Source organism: Argentina silus, assembly GCF_951799395.1.
Source record: "Argentina silus genome assembly, chromosome: 21".
NCBI lineage: Eukaryota > Metazoa > Chordata > Actinopteri > Argentiniformes > Argentinidae > Argentina > Argentina silus.
The window spans coordinates 1,924,424-1,943,481 of NC_139675.1; the positions used below are offsets into that span (position 1 = coordinate 1,924,424).

General features: G+C 47.2%; 1 protein-coding gene across 3 annotated transcripts in view; it reads right to left on the minus strand.

The window, feature by feature from the left end:
• Window positions 1-1,592: 1,592 nt before the first annotated feature.
• Window positions 1,593-19,058, minus strand: part of fhip1aa (FHF complex subunit HOOK interacting protein 1Aa) — a 37,178-nt gene continuing 19,712 nt past the window's right edge. The window contains exons 4-14 of one of the 3 annotated variants that reach the window (XR_014554843.1): window positions 17,245-17,946; window positions 14,364-14,522; window positions 13,757-13,843; window positions 12,035-12,202; window positions 10,438-10,517; window positions 9,923-10,122; window positions 6,359-7,408; window positions 6,070-6,248; window positions 4,742-4,862; window positions 2,182-4,072; window positions 1,593-1,965 (exon numbers count right to left, since the gene is read on the minus strand). Coding sequence is in view for 2 of the 3 variants with exons in the window: in XM_083692722.1 (XP_083548848.1) it covers window positions 3,867-4,072; window positions 4,742-4,862; window positions 6,070-6,248; window positions 6,359-7,408; window positions 9,923-10,122; window positions 10,438-10,517; window positions 12,035-12,202; window positions 13,757-13,843; window positions 14,364-14,522; window positions 17,245-17,946 (2,952 nt within the window). In the remaining variant the exon portion in view is untranslated. Of the gene's footprint in view, window positions 4,073-4,741; window positions 4,863-6,069; window positions 6,249-6,358; window positions 7,409-9,922; window positions 10,123-10,437; window positions 10,518-12,034; window positions 12,203-13,756; window positions 13,844-14,363; window positions 14,523-17,244; window positions 17,947-19,058 lie in introns of all 3 variants that reach the window. The other 2 variants (XM_083692722.1, XM_083692723.1) reach the window with 2 other exon arrangements.

The window sequence follows — 19,058 nt, forward strand, 5'->3', positions numbered from 1 at the left end:
AGGTCCTGCTCCTGGACCACCTGCTGGGCACTCTTACCTGGACACCTACACAGCTCCTGGAACACCTGCAACACGGGAGGGAGGGAGGGAGGGATGGATGGATGGATGAAGGATGGTTGAGAGAAACAGTCCTGCTCCTGGCTCACATTTGACCTTTAACCCACACGTAAGGACACCCACTCTCCGGTAACAGCAGCCCTCAAAGAACAGCACAGTCCGTCCATCAAGCAGCAGTGAAGAATGTGTGGATTAAACAACATACTCGTAGTTCTCACGTAACGATTCGGATGACTGTCATTTTAAATGACGTCAAACTGCGTGCTAATTCTAATGCCTCCTGAGAGGCTGGGTACACGTGCCGGCCGAGGTTCAGGCGAAGGTTGAGGATTTCGTGTTTGTGTGTCCGTTGGGCCCAAACCACAGCTGACCCCATTCCACACACGGACGATGTATCTTCACTATTTTGCCAGAGATGTGTTAGTCACGCTATTCAAATGACTTTCACTGTGTTCTCTGGACCGTGAAATGTGCTCACATTAGGGCATCTTACTACAAAGAGAGAGAAAAGAAAGATTATTTTTTTTAAAGCTGCCAGCTCAGTGTGATTACAGAGCGTGCCGATCATTGATTAATGTATTTAAAAGGATGAGGAACATGTATTGATTTTGGGATTTAAAATGTGATGGACATTTATACTGATTTAATTTGTCAATTTCTTGAGTAAAGTAAAATAGGATTTATCACAGCTTGACAATGACGTAATCAGACAATTCAGCTGTTATAAAACCTCATACATAGGTAATGTCATGTCCCATACATCCTTGTGTCCTTGTGTTTCTATTCAGTACAGTTCTATGGAATGAAGGAGTGACCTTTTAAGAGCAGAACTGTAGCCTACATACAGTAACACAGCCTGTAATTGCTGGTTTTTAAAGAGGGTTTGGTAGCAGTCTCAATGCCTAAGAGGAAGACCTAGTTCTGAACAAAAGCCGACTGGATAAAAGGCAGTCACAAAAGGATTGTTTACTAAATGAGAGCAGCGGAGCAACGCACCATTCAAACCACCTCTGGCTAAAGAGGAAGAAGAAAATGTCTGCTTGGTTTTTCGGTGCTTGGCATTTTACTTCACATATCACGGCTACTGTATTGTACGCTCGAAGACGGTATTTGAGGAAAAACAAGGTATCATCAGGCAGAAAAGCATAACATCTGATTGACATAAGGCTTGTTTTCGTTTGACAAGAGATGTCTTTATTAAAAGAGTCATGCCTTGGTACCTCTCTGACATGAAAGCAACAAACAGCATACACACTACAGCCACCTGACAAGGTCCTGGTCACCTAAAATGGGGGGAGCATATAGTAGGTACAGTATGGTAAAGGACACACTTGTATCTTTGGAATGAAACCTCTAATTGGAACAAAGAGAACACTGGCTCTAAGGTTCTACTATGGGAAATAAAATGGAGCTCATCACCAAATTTGGCAATGGCATCAATCATAAGTACATAACTGTCCTGCTAGTGGACTAGTTTAGTAGAGATGGTGTTAGCAGTTGCATAGACATTCATCACCTGCTTATTACAGAGCAGACACCAGGCACCAAGAAACTTTATTAAATTAAAATATTATGCACCAATTTACAAGTAAATCCTGCACTGATATCCAGATTTGCCAGGCACGGGCTTTGTAACAAATTGTCTCCTTGCGTTGAAATGTAATCATTTCATGTAACAAGCAAAATCTATAAAATCAAGTCTCCGTTAAAATCAAGGCAATTTATTTGATGCTTATGGTCGCCCATGTCTTGCTCCGCCGTGTGAGGGTTGAACCTGTTCAGAAGATCACGGCGTCTCAACCCACAACACTCACTACTAAATCAAATGTGCTCAACAACCAGTAAAACCACGTTGATCCATCCCTCCTCCCCGACTCGACAGGCAAACAGACGAGAAACATGCATTCCCTAATACGCAGGACAGCAACGAGAAAAGACAAGGACAACTGTTTAGAACAACTTCTGTGAAAAAATATGGCAATAGAACCTCTCTCTCTACAAAATAGTACATTACTTAAATACCCTTCCCCCATCTGAAAAAACAATTTAATAAAGTATTCTTTATACCCCAAATATCAATAATGATTTTCATAGTGTGCTGTTGTCTTTGAACATTTCTCTTACAAGAATATCCATATGCTAACAGTCCTATGGTAAGGCGTGGACAGCGTGTGCGTGATCGCCCTGGTGTTGCTGCTCTAGTGTGATCTGTAAAGCTCCTCTCAACGACGTCAACACCACGGGGATCCAGTGGACAGGAACTGTTGCACCATGGGAAACGGTGTTCACTGAGGGCTGATTAAGAAAACGAAGTCAGTAGTGTCCCCAGGAACTCCATAGGTCCACCTCTAAGTTGAAAAAAAAAATATATATATATATATATATATACTACCTTGAATCTAATGTGCATTTTAGAAAATATATACGATTGAAAATGTGTCTTTTGATTAAATAACTCCTTGGACAATGTTGGTTTTTGATTTGAGATGTTAGAAACAAAACATGGTTTGTGTACATTGAGCCAGATTCAAGTGAATCTGAGTCACTGGGCCTTTGCTTCAGTCAAAGGCATCGTACACTAGCGACACGTGACGTGCATAACCTTGGTGTGTGTGAGAGACCTGTGAACATGAGATGCAAGAGTAGCCCCCGCAAATTGGATCCTACCCCTGCCACCAACGTGCTGACTAAAACCATAGATGACAGTGTTTAGAGAGACCATTGTGCTCTCGACCCAGAGTGACATTCTCAAACTGCATCACGGTGAAACGTAGGATCCTCACTGTCGGTGTATTCAGTTCTGAATGTAATCCCGCGGTACGATTCCAACAAGGCACCGCCAATCATAAGGCCACTACATTAGCAACAAGTTACAAGTCCACACTATGTTGTTGTGGCCATCACAACTTCTAGACTTTGTGCTATGAAGATCTGTTTGTGCTATCAAGGCCTGTTTGTGCTATCAAGGCCTGTTTGTCCAAAATCTGCTAATAAGCAACTTCTCTTGCTGTCATAATCATGCCAAACTGGTTCAGAGCGACCAGGCTTGAGAACTAGAGCTGAATCTGACCCAGGCAAGTCCACTGACGTTGACGCATGCCATATTACAGGCTCAAACAGGCCTCAAGGGAATGACGGTGGCTCTTTTGTATGCCATGTCCCATTGACTTCAAATTGTTCCAAGCCTCCCTTTCACAGTCTTTGGTTTGATTCGCCCGCAGCTTCGGTTTCAGCATTATGATTGGCCGCTGCAGGATTTCCACTGTAGGCCTTGCAACTAGGTCACAGCTCTCACCCGTCACGTGACCCCCCCCCCTGTGGCTCTGTGGAAGCGACACATTTGCATACAACCTTCTGGGGTGAAGGGGTGAGAGATGACTTCAAGAGGCGTTGCTGTTAGTGATCATCAGGATCTTCTGTTTATATTGATTTGGAAAAATGTATTAGCCTAAAATATATCTATCTATCCTTATCTTTGAAAAAAAACAACCTCAGGGGAGGAGGGAAAAGTGTCAATCAATCCGAGAGGTATATTCTTCATCAAGTAGTGCTGGAGGAAACAGGTTGTAAAACCTTTTAAAAAAAAGTCTTTAAAAGTTGTTTACAAAAATCTGACAGGACACTACAGGGACAGTGGTGGAAATAGAGGAGGGGGGGGGGCAATCCACGGGAACTGGGTTCAGGGAGTGAACTTGTTGGTAGTGGCAATATGCCTATCTATCAGCAATCACTTCACCCCAAAACCCACCAGGGCCCATTTCCATTCTGTGTGGACAGAACTCATCCGAGATCACGTTACTATGGTTACGTTACTCCTCCATAGGGATGTGTGCTAGGATGGAGTGCTCCTGTGCAATGGCCGCCAGTTCTTTGAGGAACTCTGAGAAGAGGACCGTGGCGAAGACCTCTGTCTGGGACAGAGAGATGGTCTTGGGCTGGGGTAGAGGTGAGCTTTTCATCATTCGGCCTCCATCCACTTTGGGGGATCGTTCTTGGCTGTTTCCATTGTTTTTGTCTGTAATTGGAACAGATCGGGATGTTAGTAAGTGTTTGGTGACATTGGTAACAACAACAACAACAACAACAACTAGACACCCAAAGATATAGCTGTCGTAAGGTAGCATGAGGAAGATTTTTTCCTTTTACTTTAAAAATCTATATTGCGTATTCCTCACAGAGAGAAACTTATAAAACTAAGAAAGTAGTGGAAATGTAGAGCAGATACATGAAAGGAGACGAACATCAGGAGGGGATGTTTTTCCACTGAACAGCTTCATAGCCAAACAAGATCAAGCTGAATATATTCAAGTCCTTGTGGAACCAAATACATCACAATTTTACGTTTTAATCTTTCAGTGTTTCACTGCGGGAATTAGAAGCACAAAAGGTTATTGCTTTTCTAATTACTGCTCTTCTAGGATATGACCCCAAATCCACTAGAAGCTTCTCGTGTCTATTCAGGCCAATGCACTGAACCTCTGGCTATGGCAATACAATAGCAACCTAAAACAAACATCTAAAACATCATGATAGCAGTTAAAAGGAAATATCTAGACCTACACGATTTTTTGGAAGTGAAAAGTGAAACCTAACCCTAACACTGTGTGTGCAGCATTAAGAGTACCGTCTGCAAGCGATTCTAATAACGATAATCATCTTGTGGCCGATTGGACGCCGCTCTCACCTTGACCCCTGAGTGAACTCTCCCTGGCCAGGAGGCAGTGCTGGGCGGCTGTGATCAGCTCTGGGAAGTCCTTCCTGGTGGAAGCCTGCTGCTCTATCTGGTTCTTCAACGAGGCCAGTACCTAGTGAAAAGCCACACGTGTTGTACACACCGACGTCAAGGCGGGATTAGAAACAACCGCTCGATATTTATTCAACAGCATGACAACAACTGTGCTGCTGGGAAAACAAGTTCAATTCAAGTATGAAGTGAGTCATCGCTTGTTTCACACAGGAAATGTTGTATTGTTGTACAATCCAAACACGCACTCCTACACAGAGAGATGAACGTTGTTTGGTGTCTTCACAGAAACATGGGATTACAGTTTTGACTGAATAGAGCCCCGCGGTTGTTATGGACACAATGCCAAGAGTATGGATGTACTGTAGGCAATTCGCAATTGCTCTTGCCTAATAAGCAACTCATTATTGGAAACAGAAGCCGTAAACCATCTTAACCAAGCAGACAGAACGCGAAACAATACAATAGAGCCCTTGTTTAATGCGCTGATGAGAGCCCTATTCATTTTCATGACAAACAAGCGTAGCGTCTTTTAATCTGGCCAGCCCAGGGTTTGTACTGTACATCATCAACGCACCATCCCCTTTAATCTCCTACAAACAATCCCTTTAATGCGAGGCTTCCATCAAACAGCCAGCGCTGGCTCCCCTGCTCATTTGATTTACTTGTTTACACACATCTTCTATTCAATTATACATGAATCAGCAGGATGAAACAACTAATGCTGTAATACCTCACTGGAGAATTGGTTCACAGCGATATTGAACTCTGTTTTCATTGCCGTGTTCATAGTAATTCCCGACGTATCCCCTCATCACTTCTGAGAAGTTAGCTGGGTGTTGAGTCGGTCCCAGGTGGGTTCCACATCTTAGAGCGGTATTTGAGAAACAGTGTTTGTTTTTCTCACCTTAGTGCGTACAAAATGGAACTGAGAGAGTTGGATTGCTGGAAATCTTTCTCTCAGAGTACGAGTCGATTATAGAGTTGAGATCTAATTCTCATGCCATCTAATCAATAATTCTTTGGTGGGTCCCTGTACATGCACACGCGCACACGTGCACACACACACACGTGCACACACACACACACACACACGTACACACACGTACACACACACACACACGTACAGACACACACGTACACACACACAGACACACACGTACACACACGTACACACACACAGACACACACACGTACACACACACAGACACACACAGACACACACGTACACACACACGTACACACACACGTACACACAGGTTGTGTACCTGGTAGAGGGAGCGTACGCTGGGCTGGAACACCATGTTGGTGTTGAGGAGGAAGGAGCGTAGCAGAGGCTGAGGGTAGGCAGCCAGCTGGGCCAGGATACCAGTCAGCAGCAGGTTCACATGGAGGGAGTTATCCAGCATGTTCTCCAGACGAGACAGCAGCACACTGACAAACGGACCTACGCAGACAGAGAGAGAGAGAGAGAGAGAATCAGGGAGATGGGTGACTGCACTGTAGCACCCACAGAACATATCCCTATCGTCGTTGTTGGACAACCACCCGGCTCACCTGTGAAAGGCACAGAATGGCTCCTGCTCCCGCTACGGAGCTTGGTCCCGAAGGGCGCGTGGATCTTCTCTGTCTCCGGAGTGTCTGCAGAGAAGGAGCTGAAGTCCACGTCGTCCTCCTCCATGGGAGTGACAGGGTTCTGGAACTCTCTGTCTGTTTTCACCGGGCTCCCCCCGACCTCGCCGTCCAGGGTACGGATCAGCTCCTCGTACTGGGCCATGAGGTCATCGCCCACCTCGGTAGCACTGGGGCTCTGGAGGTTGGAATTATGGTCTGCCTGACATTTGACCTCCTTGGAGACCTTGGTGTCTGAGCCGCTCTTGTTGCTATCCTCCACGGTGGAAGGCTGGAGCGGAAGGCTGAGGCCGTTTCTGAGGGGAGCCTCCTTTTCCTGCAGACCCGAATCGGAGAGGTGTTCCTCAGGGTTAAATTCCAGTTCCGATGCCGTTTCCGCCGGTTCCTTCCTCCTCGGCCTGCGCTGACCACCACCTACAATGTCCCTGGCGTCCTTCTTCGCCACGAGGTTGTAGACCATGACGTCATCCTGGAAATCAGACTCCTCGTTGTAGGAGCCCTTCACCAGCATGATGGCGGTCCTCCTCATCTCCTGGAGGTGCTTGGGCGGCTCCGTGGCGGGCGGCGGTGGAGGCCGGCCCTCAGCAGCAGCAGCAGCTGCCGCCTCGGGGGACTGAACAGGACCGGCGTCGTAACTATCGTCCCACTCCAGCTCCTGCTGGTTAGCAGGGGATGGGTCTGCGGTCTGGGGAGGGCGGGGACGGACCCGCTGCTGCTGCGGAGCCCTCTTGGGCACAGTCTGAGGCTGGCGTCCTCGACCCCCTGCCTCCTCCAGGGCGCTAGGCTGGTACTCCTCTGGAGGGGGGTCCTCGCCGTCGTAGGGCGCCGACCACACCCGGCAGGCGCGTATGCAGCTGGTGATGCCCTGGCTTGCGTCGTAGAGGTAGTGCAGGTAGCTGACATCCAGATAGATCTCGGAGCCGATGACGCAGGAATAACCCGGCCCGTCCTCCTCCAGTAACGTCTCCCCGGTCCCTGGTAGAAATAAGGAACAGAAACCAATCAGTGTTGATGAATATTATCCTAATAGACACGCCACACCGCTGCTCCGCGTTCACACAGAGCAGAACTAATGATGATAGCGATGAACTGCAGGAGGGTGAACTAATCTTATTACTGCAGGAGATTGTATGAATTTATACTTGATACAACATTTTAATAACCCCCTCTCATGTTAATCTGACAACATAACTAAATGCTAAAGACCTGCATGGAAAGACAGAGTATCATATTAAACGGATGTTTTAATTGTAGTTGACACATCTTTTCACGAAACAGGAATAAGGAAAACGGCAGAGTGCTCTGTCATGATTCCATTGTACGTTCCCAGCGTTGCTTAAAGACTCATTCAGTGCCCGAGGGTGAATAAAGTCACCCAAATTATGTCAATATTCTAAAGCGCCACGGGGTGACTTTATTCACCAGAAATGCATAAATGATGATGCTTCATGTTGTAGCCAATCAGAGTGTTGTTGCTAGGTAAACACCACATAGAACACTTGGAACTCTAGGTGGTGAGTGTTCCGGAACTCCTTGACAGTAGTCCTTGAGAGTTAAAGTGCAAGTGTGCCGTGATCTGTGTCACTTCTTCCGTGCTCAATAAAAGCGTGTGAGAACTCAACTCCAGTCAGAGAGAACAGCATCATCACATCAGTCAGCGAAAACAAACAAAAACAAAGCCGTCAAAGTATTGTTGCTAGGAAACATAGAAACCATATACAACACTTGGCACTCTGTGGTGAGTGTTCTGGAATTATTTGGCAGTTGGTGGGTTAATGGGCGACTGGAAAGCTCAAATTCAGTTCTGAGTTATTAGCAACTGCCACTGAAATGACATTAAGGCTGTCTAGCCACTATATTTCCCAAACTCAGTGAATGAACCTTGTGTGTGGGAGAGGCAGAGGCCACGCTGAGCTTATAGTACTGTACAGAACAAAGGGAAGGGCAAAGGAGATTACAAATCTGTTTCAAATGTGAACTTAATTCAAGTTGCTCCTCAGATTAGTTATTCAGGCTAATCTGCAACACATGGCAGAGAGTAAAATCCAAAACAAGATTATTCAGGCCACTTAAAGAGGAGCTAGATTCTTGACCTAAACCCAGAATGAAACCCATTGTTGAAACTCAAATCCCCTCTTTAAATCCAACTTCAGAACTATTTATTTTCTGAGAAAATCATTGAGGTGTTAAGGCTGTTGAAATATCAAGCAATTCTCCAGACCATGTATACAAGGTCCTATGGGCACAATAGGTTTTAATCTCCAAATCCTCAAAACACTGACATTAAGCAATAAATAGTTGCCTACAGTATGTAAGTATGTATGTGTAAAACCATCAATCTCTTCTTTATGGTATGAGTCTTGTTTAAAAGGGATGGTTTTATTTAAAGCCGGACTGAAATTATTTTTTGTATGCTTTTGTATGCTTGTTGTAGTATTCCTGTTGTATTCCTTCCTTCTTCCAGCATTGTGACTGCCAATGGCCCCTGGTCCGAGCATTGCTGATTACTTTATCTTATGATGACTGATGGATAGATGATTCACTTACTTAAACAAATGTATTTGTTGTAAGTCGCTTTGGATAAAGGCGTCTGCTAAATGCCATAAATGCCCCAAAAAAATGTTATGTCAGAGTAACAACAATGTAGCACAAATGTCTCATGTTTTGAAGTTCACTTTCAAAGTAAAGTTAATTATAATCAGCTTTAATGTATTTTTATAGAATATCTTTTAGACTAGGCGTATATTTGGTGGTTGACTGACAGCCCATCTAACCAATCAACGTTACAGCTGGTTGCACAACATCCCACTTCACAGATAATTTACTTGACTCATAGCATACCTGACATTGACTGGTAGAGTATTCATATTCAGAGAAAATCTCCTGGGTTAAAATTTGCCGACATCCAGCAGCAGGGAGATTAAGTTAATGCTAACGTTCACTAGCTATTAGCTTGGCTAGTTATCAAACTCTACTGTCTACGTTGCCATGGCAGCATGGCACGCAGCTTAGTTTACAGCCAGGGCACCAGGACCATATGGTAATTGGAGAACGTGCTACTGTTGTATTTTGGGATGTCAGAAGCTATTTACAGCGTGGCTCACATTGGGCATCAACATCTTCGAGGATCGTTACTTCGGAGGCGACATGGAACTTACCCTTTGAAAGCCAAGAATGACAGTGTAAAACGAGTTAGGGCATCAGCAAGAGGGGCATTCAGGGATTTCCATTTCAGGGGAATACGATTTAAAAAGGGTGAACTTTTTTCCTTTTACGTTATAGATCCCCCAGTGAGCACCATGGCCGTTGCCCTGTCCCACCCATGGTGCCATGGTGCCACTGCCCTGTCCTACCCGTGGTGCCAGGGTGCCACTGCCCTGTCCCACCCATGGTGCCATGGTGCCACTGCCCTGTCCCACCCGTGGTGCCATGGTGCCACTGCCCTGTCCTACCCATGGTGCCATGGTGCCACTGCCCTGTCCGACCTACCCGCGGTGCCGGCGTTGGGGCTGTCTGTGCCCTTTGACCACAGGATGGAGTCCAGCTGGCGGAGGGGAGGGGGGCTGTGCTCGGGGGAGCAGCAGGAGGGCGTGAGCGCCAGGATCTTGGCGGCTGACACGGAGTAGCAGTCCCTCTCCTTCACCACGCGTCTTTGGCTCAGCATCATGTGATTACAGGGGATCAGGTACCTGGAGGGCACACAGAGGGTGGTGGGGGGGGGTGAGGGGGAGGGGGGGGGGGGGTGATCCTGTTAGAGACCCCAGCAGGAGGCCCATGGTCTGGGTGTGGGTGAGGAGGCGGCAGGGGGCGGGTGGACCAGGCAGATGGGCTGGTGTGCTCGGGGTGGAGTGTGGTGTAAAAGTGGAGTAGGGCTGATCGCAGGGTAAACCTATTACATGCACCATGCTTTATAAATTTCATCAGCTACTAAGACAACGAAGCCTGTGTGTGTGTGTGTGTGTGTGTGTGTGTGTGTGTGTGTGCGCATGCAGAATCCCACTCACCTCAAGATGAGCTGCAGCATCACATCCTCGCAGTATAACCCAATTAGTGTGCGGAACAAAGCTAAGGAGACGGTGCCCAGCTGGGGAAACAACAACACACAGAGAAGAGGAGGATGAGGATGATGAGGATGAAACAAAAGGCCTCGCAGGACCGGCACCACGGGTGAAGATCAAACACCATCCAACTGCACAATCAGCAAACAACTTGGCCCCCCTTATTGCCTAAATACTGTTCTTGGTTCACCAAAGCAGGTGAAGTCTAAGTATCCCCCCCCCCAAAAAAAAAAAAACAGAGTCACCTTGACTGGCAGGTAATTGTGGCCCTGGGTTCCCAGTGTGAGGGTTCTACAGGTGTTTCATAGTTCTGTGTCTTGATCATGGGCAAGAAGAGGAGAAATGCTTGTGTTTTGTTTTTATTATCTGAAGTTGTCTGTGCTGAAAGTAGAATAATAAAGGTATGCAGAGCAGGGAGAAGTCTGTCCATCCAGAGGAGACGGTAGGAGGGGCCGATTCACTGACAGGATGTTTTGGGTTGAGTGCTAAAGAGCTTCCTGCTTGGCCTAATGAGGTTTTGAGGCTGGTTTCCTGTTAAGCCCTTTTAGGCAGATCTGTTACAGATAAAAGACAATTCTTTAGAGTTTTTAACAACTAATAATCTCATCGTCATCAGCTTTTTGCTTTTTTACAACATCTATTGTTCGAAAATATCTGTTGCTTATGGCTGCAGGTGCGTCAGAGGGAGATATTGTGAGCTAGTCTGTGGAGCAAAAGGAAGCCAGGGGCATGTTCACTTGTCAGCAGTCATGTAAGGCACGCTCGCGCTCAAATGAACAAACGCTCTCTTATTGACTTAAACACAGCCTCCCTAATCCACTAAAAACTGTTTGAACTCCACATTTCTTCATATTGACTTTCTCAGCAGCAGTAGCTCCCACGCCATTCAGCTCCAGGACAAATAAGATAATCATTGCTCTTCGCCACGGACAAAAATCTGCTCTCTTCGATAACGACGTTTTAAATATTCGTTTAGATAATTAGAAACAGGGGGCCTCGGAGGGGGGGGGGGGGGGGGGGGGGCTATCTCATAGAGTCAATGTCAAATAGAAATCAACAGGTGCAACGCCGGAGAGGAGTTGCAAATATGGCCACTTTTTAGAGATCATGGTGAGTCTACGACTAATTAGTCTACTCTTAGCCACTGTGTGTGGATATAACAAACATTCACAGGACTCAATGTGGTGTGTGTGTGTGTGTGTGTGTGTGTGTGTGGAGACATGTTATCACGTGTTTTAGCCTGAGGGCTTCCTGCCTAGAAGGGGATGTTGGTACAGTTTGTACCAGCTTGTGTTTGTTGTAAGTCGCTTTGGATAAAGGCGTCTGTTAAATGCCATGAATGTAAATGTAAATGTAAATGTACAGCTGATGAGCATGACCATGTGTGTGTGTGTGTGTGTGTGTGTGTGTGTGTGTGTGTGTGTGTGTGTGTGTGTGGGTGTGGGTGTGTGTGTGTGTGTGTGTGTGTGAGCGTGTTTGTATATGTTTATTGTGTGTGTGTGTGTGTGTGTGTGTGTGTGTGCGTGCCCGGGGCCTGCCGTACCTGGAAGGGTGTGTTGACGCGGCTGACGAGCGTGTCCAGGATGTGGACGGCCTCGTGGCGGTGGAGGAGGATGAAGGACAGGAAGGTCTGGAGGAGCGCCGGCTCTGACACGCTCCTCAGGAACAGGTCCAGGTACGCTGTGGTGGTCATCACCTCCTCCAGGGTCAGCTACACACACACACACACACACACACAGACACAGAGACACACACACAGAGACACACACACACAGAGAGACACACATACACACAGAGACACACACAGAGAGAGAGACACACACACACACACACACACACACACACACACAGACACAGACGCCTTATTATTGATTCCTGTTGATCCATTATTTATCCATTATTTATCCTGTTATGAGAATGTATAAATTTCATCAGCTACCGAGACAACGAAGCCTGTGTGTGTGTGTGTGTGTGTGTGTGTGTGTGTGTGTGTGTGTGTGTGTGTGTGGATGAGTGCAGTGTTGATGTTATCTGTGTGTGTGTGTGTTGATTTTGTGCAGGCCATATGCAAAAACATGTGTGCACGCTCTGTTTGCATGCTGTTGTGTAGGACATATGCAAATCCATGAACACCACTGCTACACGTATGAACACCACTCCTACACGTATGAACACCACTCCTATGTTTCCATGCAGTATGGGAGTCCATCTGAGGCTGAATGTTAGAACGTCAGGTCAGCTGTGTGGACTGTGGCTGTGCTACACCATGTGAGGTACTGGACAGTACGCACGGACCATTAAACAACGGATGCAATAGACTTAAATACCTTCATTTCAAATACCTTCTTGTTAAATACCTTCATTTCAGATACCTTCTTGTTAAATACCTTCATTTCAAATACCTTCTTGTTAAATACCTTCTTGTTAAATATCTTACTTTACTTACAATACATTAATTATCAATAATGTCAGGAAATTCTTTTTTTTGCAAGGTTATTTTTTTGAGTGAGGCAGTCACACTCTTATTTTTATTATTTGTATTGGACAGAGACAGGAGAGAGAGACAGGAGAGAGAGACAGGAGAGAGAGAGACAGGAGAGAGAGAGACAGGAGAGAGAGACAGTAGAGAGAGACAGGAGAGAGAGACAGGAGAGAGAGACAGGAGAGAGAGAGACAGGAGAGAGAGACAGGAGAGAGAGACAGGAGAGAGAGACAGTAGAGAGAGACAGTAGAGAGAGACAGGAGAGAGAGAGACAGGAGAGAGAGACAGGAGAGAGAGACAGGAGAGAGAGACAGGAGAGAGAGACAGGAGAGAGAGACAGTAGAGAGAGACAGGAGAGAGAGACAGGAGAGAGAGACAGGAGAGAGAGACGAGAGAGAGAGACAGGAGAGAGAGACAGGAGAGAGAGAGACAGGAGAGAGAGACAGGAGAGAGAGAGACAGGAGAGAGAGAGACAGGAGAGAGAGACAGGAGAGAGAGAGACAGGAGAGAGAGAGACAGGAGAGAGAGAGACAGGAGAGAGAGAGACAGGAGAGAGAGACAGTGGAGAGAGAGACAGGAGAGAGAGAGTAAGGAGGAGAGGGTTTGTCAGCAGGACATGAGCCAGATTTTAACTAATGCCAACATGGGCATATGTGTGCACTGTAGGTTGAGGTGCTAGACCACTGGACCCCCCCCCCCCAGGCCACATGTCAGGTCATCCTAATCCACCTGAGATAAGCGGTACCGTAGACCCGGTAGTGTTCAGAGCTTGGTGATACGGACCTTGTGGAGAGCTGGCGCCAACACAGGCACCAGGAAGCCGTTGTAGATGTAGCTGACCAGCTGGTCCCTGATGCTGGGGTGGGCCACCTGGGGACAGGCAGGGGGACACGGTCAACACACATTCTCCTCTCCTCCTCGGTCCTGATTCAATGACACTTCCCAGACAGAACCACCAGAGGCGTTTTGCATATTCAAACGCCGAGGGTTTTGAAACCCATCCTCCGTCTTTCATAACCTTGTCAGAACATGGAATGAGCGCGTTACGATCTGCTCCAGGGCACGTCTGAGTGTGTTGGTCTGGTCGTGGTGATGAGAGCACAGCTGCAGCTTTGGTTGGAGTAGTGGTGTTATGTTTGTTGTTATATACCAGTGGGCTATGATTGAGTCGTGTGTGTGTGTGTGTGTGTGTGTGTGTGTGTGTGTGTATGTGTGTGTGTTGAGGGGGGGCAGTAGAGGAGGATTAACCACCAAGTTCTCAGCAGTGTGCGTGTGTGTGTGTGTGTGTGTGTGTGTGTGTGTGTGTGTTGAGGGGGGGCAGTAGCGGAGGATTAGGCATCAAGTTCTCAGCATTATCTGACAAACATGATTTATGTGTGTGTGTGGTCACCTGAATGACTGCGTTGCAGAACTCCAGGGAGTTGAGGAACTGAACAAGCGCGGGCATCTGGAGCCAGTCCTCCCTGTGGAGGCAGTGCCACTCCTCCCCTGGCACCTCCAGCTTGGTGGGCAGGGACGAGTACAGGCCGCTCAGCCCTGTGGCCAGCACCTGGAGGACACACACACACACACACACACACACACACACACACACACACACACACACAGAGACACACACACACACACACAGAGACACAGGGTCAGAGAACTATCATGTGAAGGCCATCCCTTACTAAGACAAGTGACAGATCATTTACAAGTCGGCAAATACATCCACACATGCACACACACTAATGAAACGCACATACTGTACACCTCCACAGACCTGGTAGACCCCGTACCTGGATCAGTAGTCTGGACCGCTCATTTGTACTGTAACCTGTTGATGTTGTGTGTGTTTTCCTCATCGTCAGTGAGCTGAGCGCTCTGACTCTCTGGAGATCTCTTTTCAGGGCTTTGCCCAAAGAGCTCAGATATCCAGTCTGCACCCACTGCAGGGGCAGAGCACTGCCTTTGAACCAGGGCTCTGAATGGGGCCTCTGTTCTGCTCTGCTCTGTTCTGCCCCTCCAGGCCTCTGTTCTGTTCTGTTCTGCTCTGTTCTGTCTGTACAGGTAGAGGAGGACTCGGCCTCTCCCTTGGCTCAGACAGACAGTGGAGGGTAATCCTGTGAGATAGAGGCATTGTGCTCCTCTCTGAGTCATTAAGTCAATGACAGTTACATAACATCTTCTTCTAATCACCCCTGAAGCGTGTACAGTACAATACCTGGTAGCCATGGTACAGGTGAGATGGGCGGGGGGGAAGGGGAGGGGAGGAGAGGGGAGGGGGGGAAACAATGGTCTATGCTGTGTTAGTACTACAAAGGTAGATTCTATCAGGGGTTACAGAATGCTCCATAACACAGAGATCATATTTGGGCCCCTGATCATATTTGGGCCCCTGATCATATTTGGGCCCCTGCCTGGAAGGGATTGAAGATGAGACTCCAGCACTGTGACTGTCGACAGGCACTTGTTTTTATCGTAGGTTTTACTTACGATGACTGATGTACAGTTGATTCACTTACTTCGACAAATGTACTTATCGTAAGTCGCTTTGGATAAAAGCGCCTGCGCGAAATGACTTAAATGTAAAAAATATATATATATATTAATAATAATAACAAAAAATAATAATGTTATGAAACTCAAGTGCAGTTTGGTTGAACTGACACCTGAACTAGCTCTGTAGCAGAAGTGCCCCGTGGAAAAGTCAGTCTGCTGATGAAACAGTGAGTATCTGGTGAGATCATCTTAGAGAATTGTAAGATAGCACCTCCATTAGTGATGAGCAGTATACTGCATTATATGGCATTAATATATTATAATCCCTCATATATTAATGTAATATATATTAATGTTAATGTGCTCTGTACATTAATATAAATGAAGGAATGTGTATCATCTTAAAATAAAGATGAAGGATGTTTTATGCTTTTATGTTTTTCATTCTGTGGCTCTCTGGCTTCACTCTCTGTGTGGTGTTATGACAGATATATAAATGAATAAAAATAATCTCACACACAGACGCACACACAGACGCACACACACACACACAGACGCACACACACACACACACACACACACACACACACACACACACACAGACACACACAGACACACACACACACACACACACACACCCCCCAAAAGGCAGAAGCGAGGGGAGCATTACTCAAATGAACTCTATTTGATTTCCATGCATCCCAGCTCCATCAATAACAGAGGGACAGTGACGTACGGCTGGATTAAATTCCAGTCCCCCACCAGCAGCAGACCTGATTTCCCCGGTGTGTGAATACATCAGACCCCAACACAGGCCAAAGTAAACACATCAGTAATCGGCGATATTGCAAAACTGCTGATCCATTTGAAGGGAATTTACAAATCGTCATTCAACATGAGTAACAGTCTCCCTTCCAACCCCACCGATCTATCGATCTCGGAGCTCCGCGCTCACAGAGAGGAGGTACCGCGGTATATCGTCCTGCGCCGTGGGGCTGATGATGCGATTTACACCCGGCAGGTCAATGAGAAGACCATTCGTGTCGATGTCAGACTAATTAGTAATTAGCTGTACAGATGTACAATTGGACATGATGACCCTGTTTACATGACATAACTCAAAGTGGATTAGTATCCATCTGGAGTCGTACAGCGGCTTCTAGGAGCCCCGGTGTGAATGCGGCTGGACAAACCAGACTATGTTTGCCTCAGGGTTCTCCTGTTGTCAGGGTTCTCCTGTTGTCAGGGTTCTCCTGTTGTCAGGGTTCCCTCTGCCCTGGGTGTGCCCTGCTTGGAACATTGTCATAATGACATGATTATGACATCATAAAGCATGCCGCACATTTCTGACATTCAACAGCTGATTCCAACCAGCGTCCCTGCTGTATATTCAGAGGGCTTCGCATACTTTGGCTTTGGATGTGACGCGCCTGTCCAAGGCCACAGAGAAGTCAGGGGTTTACAGCGGTAACACAAGTTTTTCATTGACTCACAGGGACATTTTTGAAGGGCAAGATGACCACGCATATGAAACGCATAGGAAGGGCAGGGAGGGAAGGAGGGAGAGAGAGAGAGAGAAACAAAAAGAGGGAGAAAGAGATTGAGAAAAACAGAGACTGAAATCAGAGACCTAAATATACAGGGTAGCAGACCAAAACAGACAGAATAGAGAGAGAGAGCGAGAGAGACAGTGAGAGCGAGAGAGAGAGAGACAGAGGAGAGCCCCCCCCCCACCTCCCCAAGAGAGACACAGAAACATCCATGACCTCCGAGCCGAAGCGACTGACCGGACAGAAGTACGTGTTCTCAGCGATGTGCTTGGCCACGCGGTGGTTCTCCGCCGACAGGGACATGATGAGCAGCAGGGCGTCCCGGGCCTGCTGGCCCACCAGCCCCTCCCGGTGGATGAAGGGGATGAGCAGGGAGAAGATCAGGAAGTTGGCCGCCCCCTGGTCCTCGCTGGTGTGGAAGAACAGCTCCAGCACCGACGGGTCCTTGGCCAGGACGCAACACAGCTGGTTCAGCAGCAGGACGAGCTCCGCCTCCACCGCCGCGGCCGCCGAGCCCGAGCACGAGGACAGCAGCATCATCAGCGGGCGCAGCACGGGCTTGTGGTGCAGCAGCGGCTGGCGGGCCTGGCCCACGATCATCTCGTACATCTTCAGCTGCTCCAGCTTCATGTCGTCCGTGAACTCGCGCCGCAGGCTCCACAGGAAGAGGCGCTCCATCACGTTCTCCATCACCACGAACTCCAGGATGGGGCCCATGGCGCCCGCCTGGCCGCTCTCCTCCTCCATCAGCAGGAAGAGCATGTGCTCCACGTAGTTCTGGACGGCGCTGGCCTCGTCGCCCGGGATGGGGCCGCCGAAACGCAGGCCGCCACCGCCGCCGCCCAGGCCGCCCAGGCCACCCAGGCCGATGACGCCCAGGGCGGCCATGTTGGAGGAGCTGCTGCGGAGAGGGTCGTGCTTCTCGAGGATCTTTACCACCTGCAGGTCAGAGAGAGAGAGAAGAGGGAGAGGGAGAGAGAGAGGGAAGAGAGAGGGAAGAGGAACAGGGAAGAGAGAGAAGGGAGAGAGGGAAGAGGAACAGGGAAGAGAGAGAGGGAAGAGGAAGTTTTGTTAGAGCCTCGTATTCAAACACTTTACTAACGATAGTAAAGAGAGAGGCAAAGCTTGTGTTCTTTATTACTGGCCTTCGCAGTAATAATAATAATAATAATAATAATAATAATAAATTAAACTTGTATAGCGCTTCCTCATGGACTCTAAGCACTTTACCAGTCAAAAATATGAAAATAAAAACACAGAAGGACAGTCACAGAACATACATAACATACAGCCCTGTGCATTAGAAGCCTGAACAGGTTTTTACCACGGTCTTAAAAGAGTAACACTGTCAGCAGCTCTGACACGGTGGGTTTGTTGATTATCTATTGAATTGGACTTATTTACTGCAAGTCCATTTCGGGGGTTATATTATTATTATTATTATTTTTATTATTAGGGAGGATGTCGATGATACGCTCTGCTTCTTTGAAATGTATTTCAAACTAGTCATCAAAGCACAATACCTCTGGCGAAACAAACCTCCCTCTGCAAAAGCGATAAAAAAAATAATATTGGGCTAAATGATACCCACATCTCTAATGGCTTCCAATCTGAAAGCCAGACAGTAGGTGACGTCCTCGGGGAAGACGGGGAAGTGACAGTTAATAGACTGACAGCCCGCCGCCTTTATTGAAACCCAGATGAACAGACTCTCTTACGAGACGGAAGTCGATACAGATCAAACCTCCGTGCCCCCCTGGGAAATAACGCAGGGAGCTGATGCAACATTTGTGATTTTATGAAGATTAGATATTGCCTTGTGTCAATTGAATAGCTCCAAGCAATTTACATCATGGGTGCAGTGGGAGTTGAAGTGTTTAACTCTACTGATGCAATTCCTGTGGCTTTTTTCTGGCGAAACGCATTGGGGGAAACATACATCGTAAAGTCTCATGACATTTTACATTGATTGTGAACCACAAGCAATAACGTGTTTACATATAATCCAAGACACTGACAGGGGACATAAACATACACCACGGTATGAATCA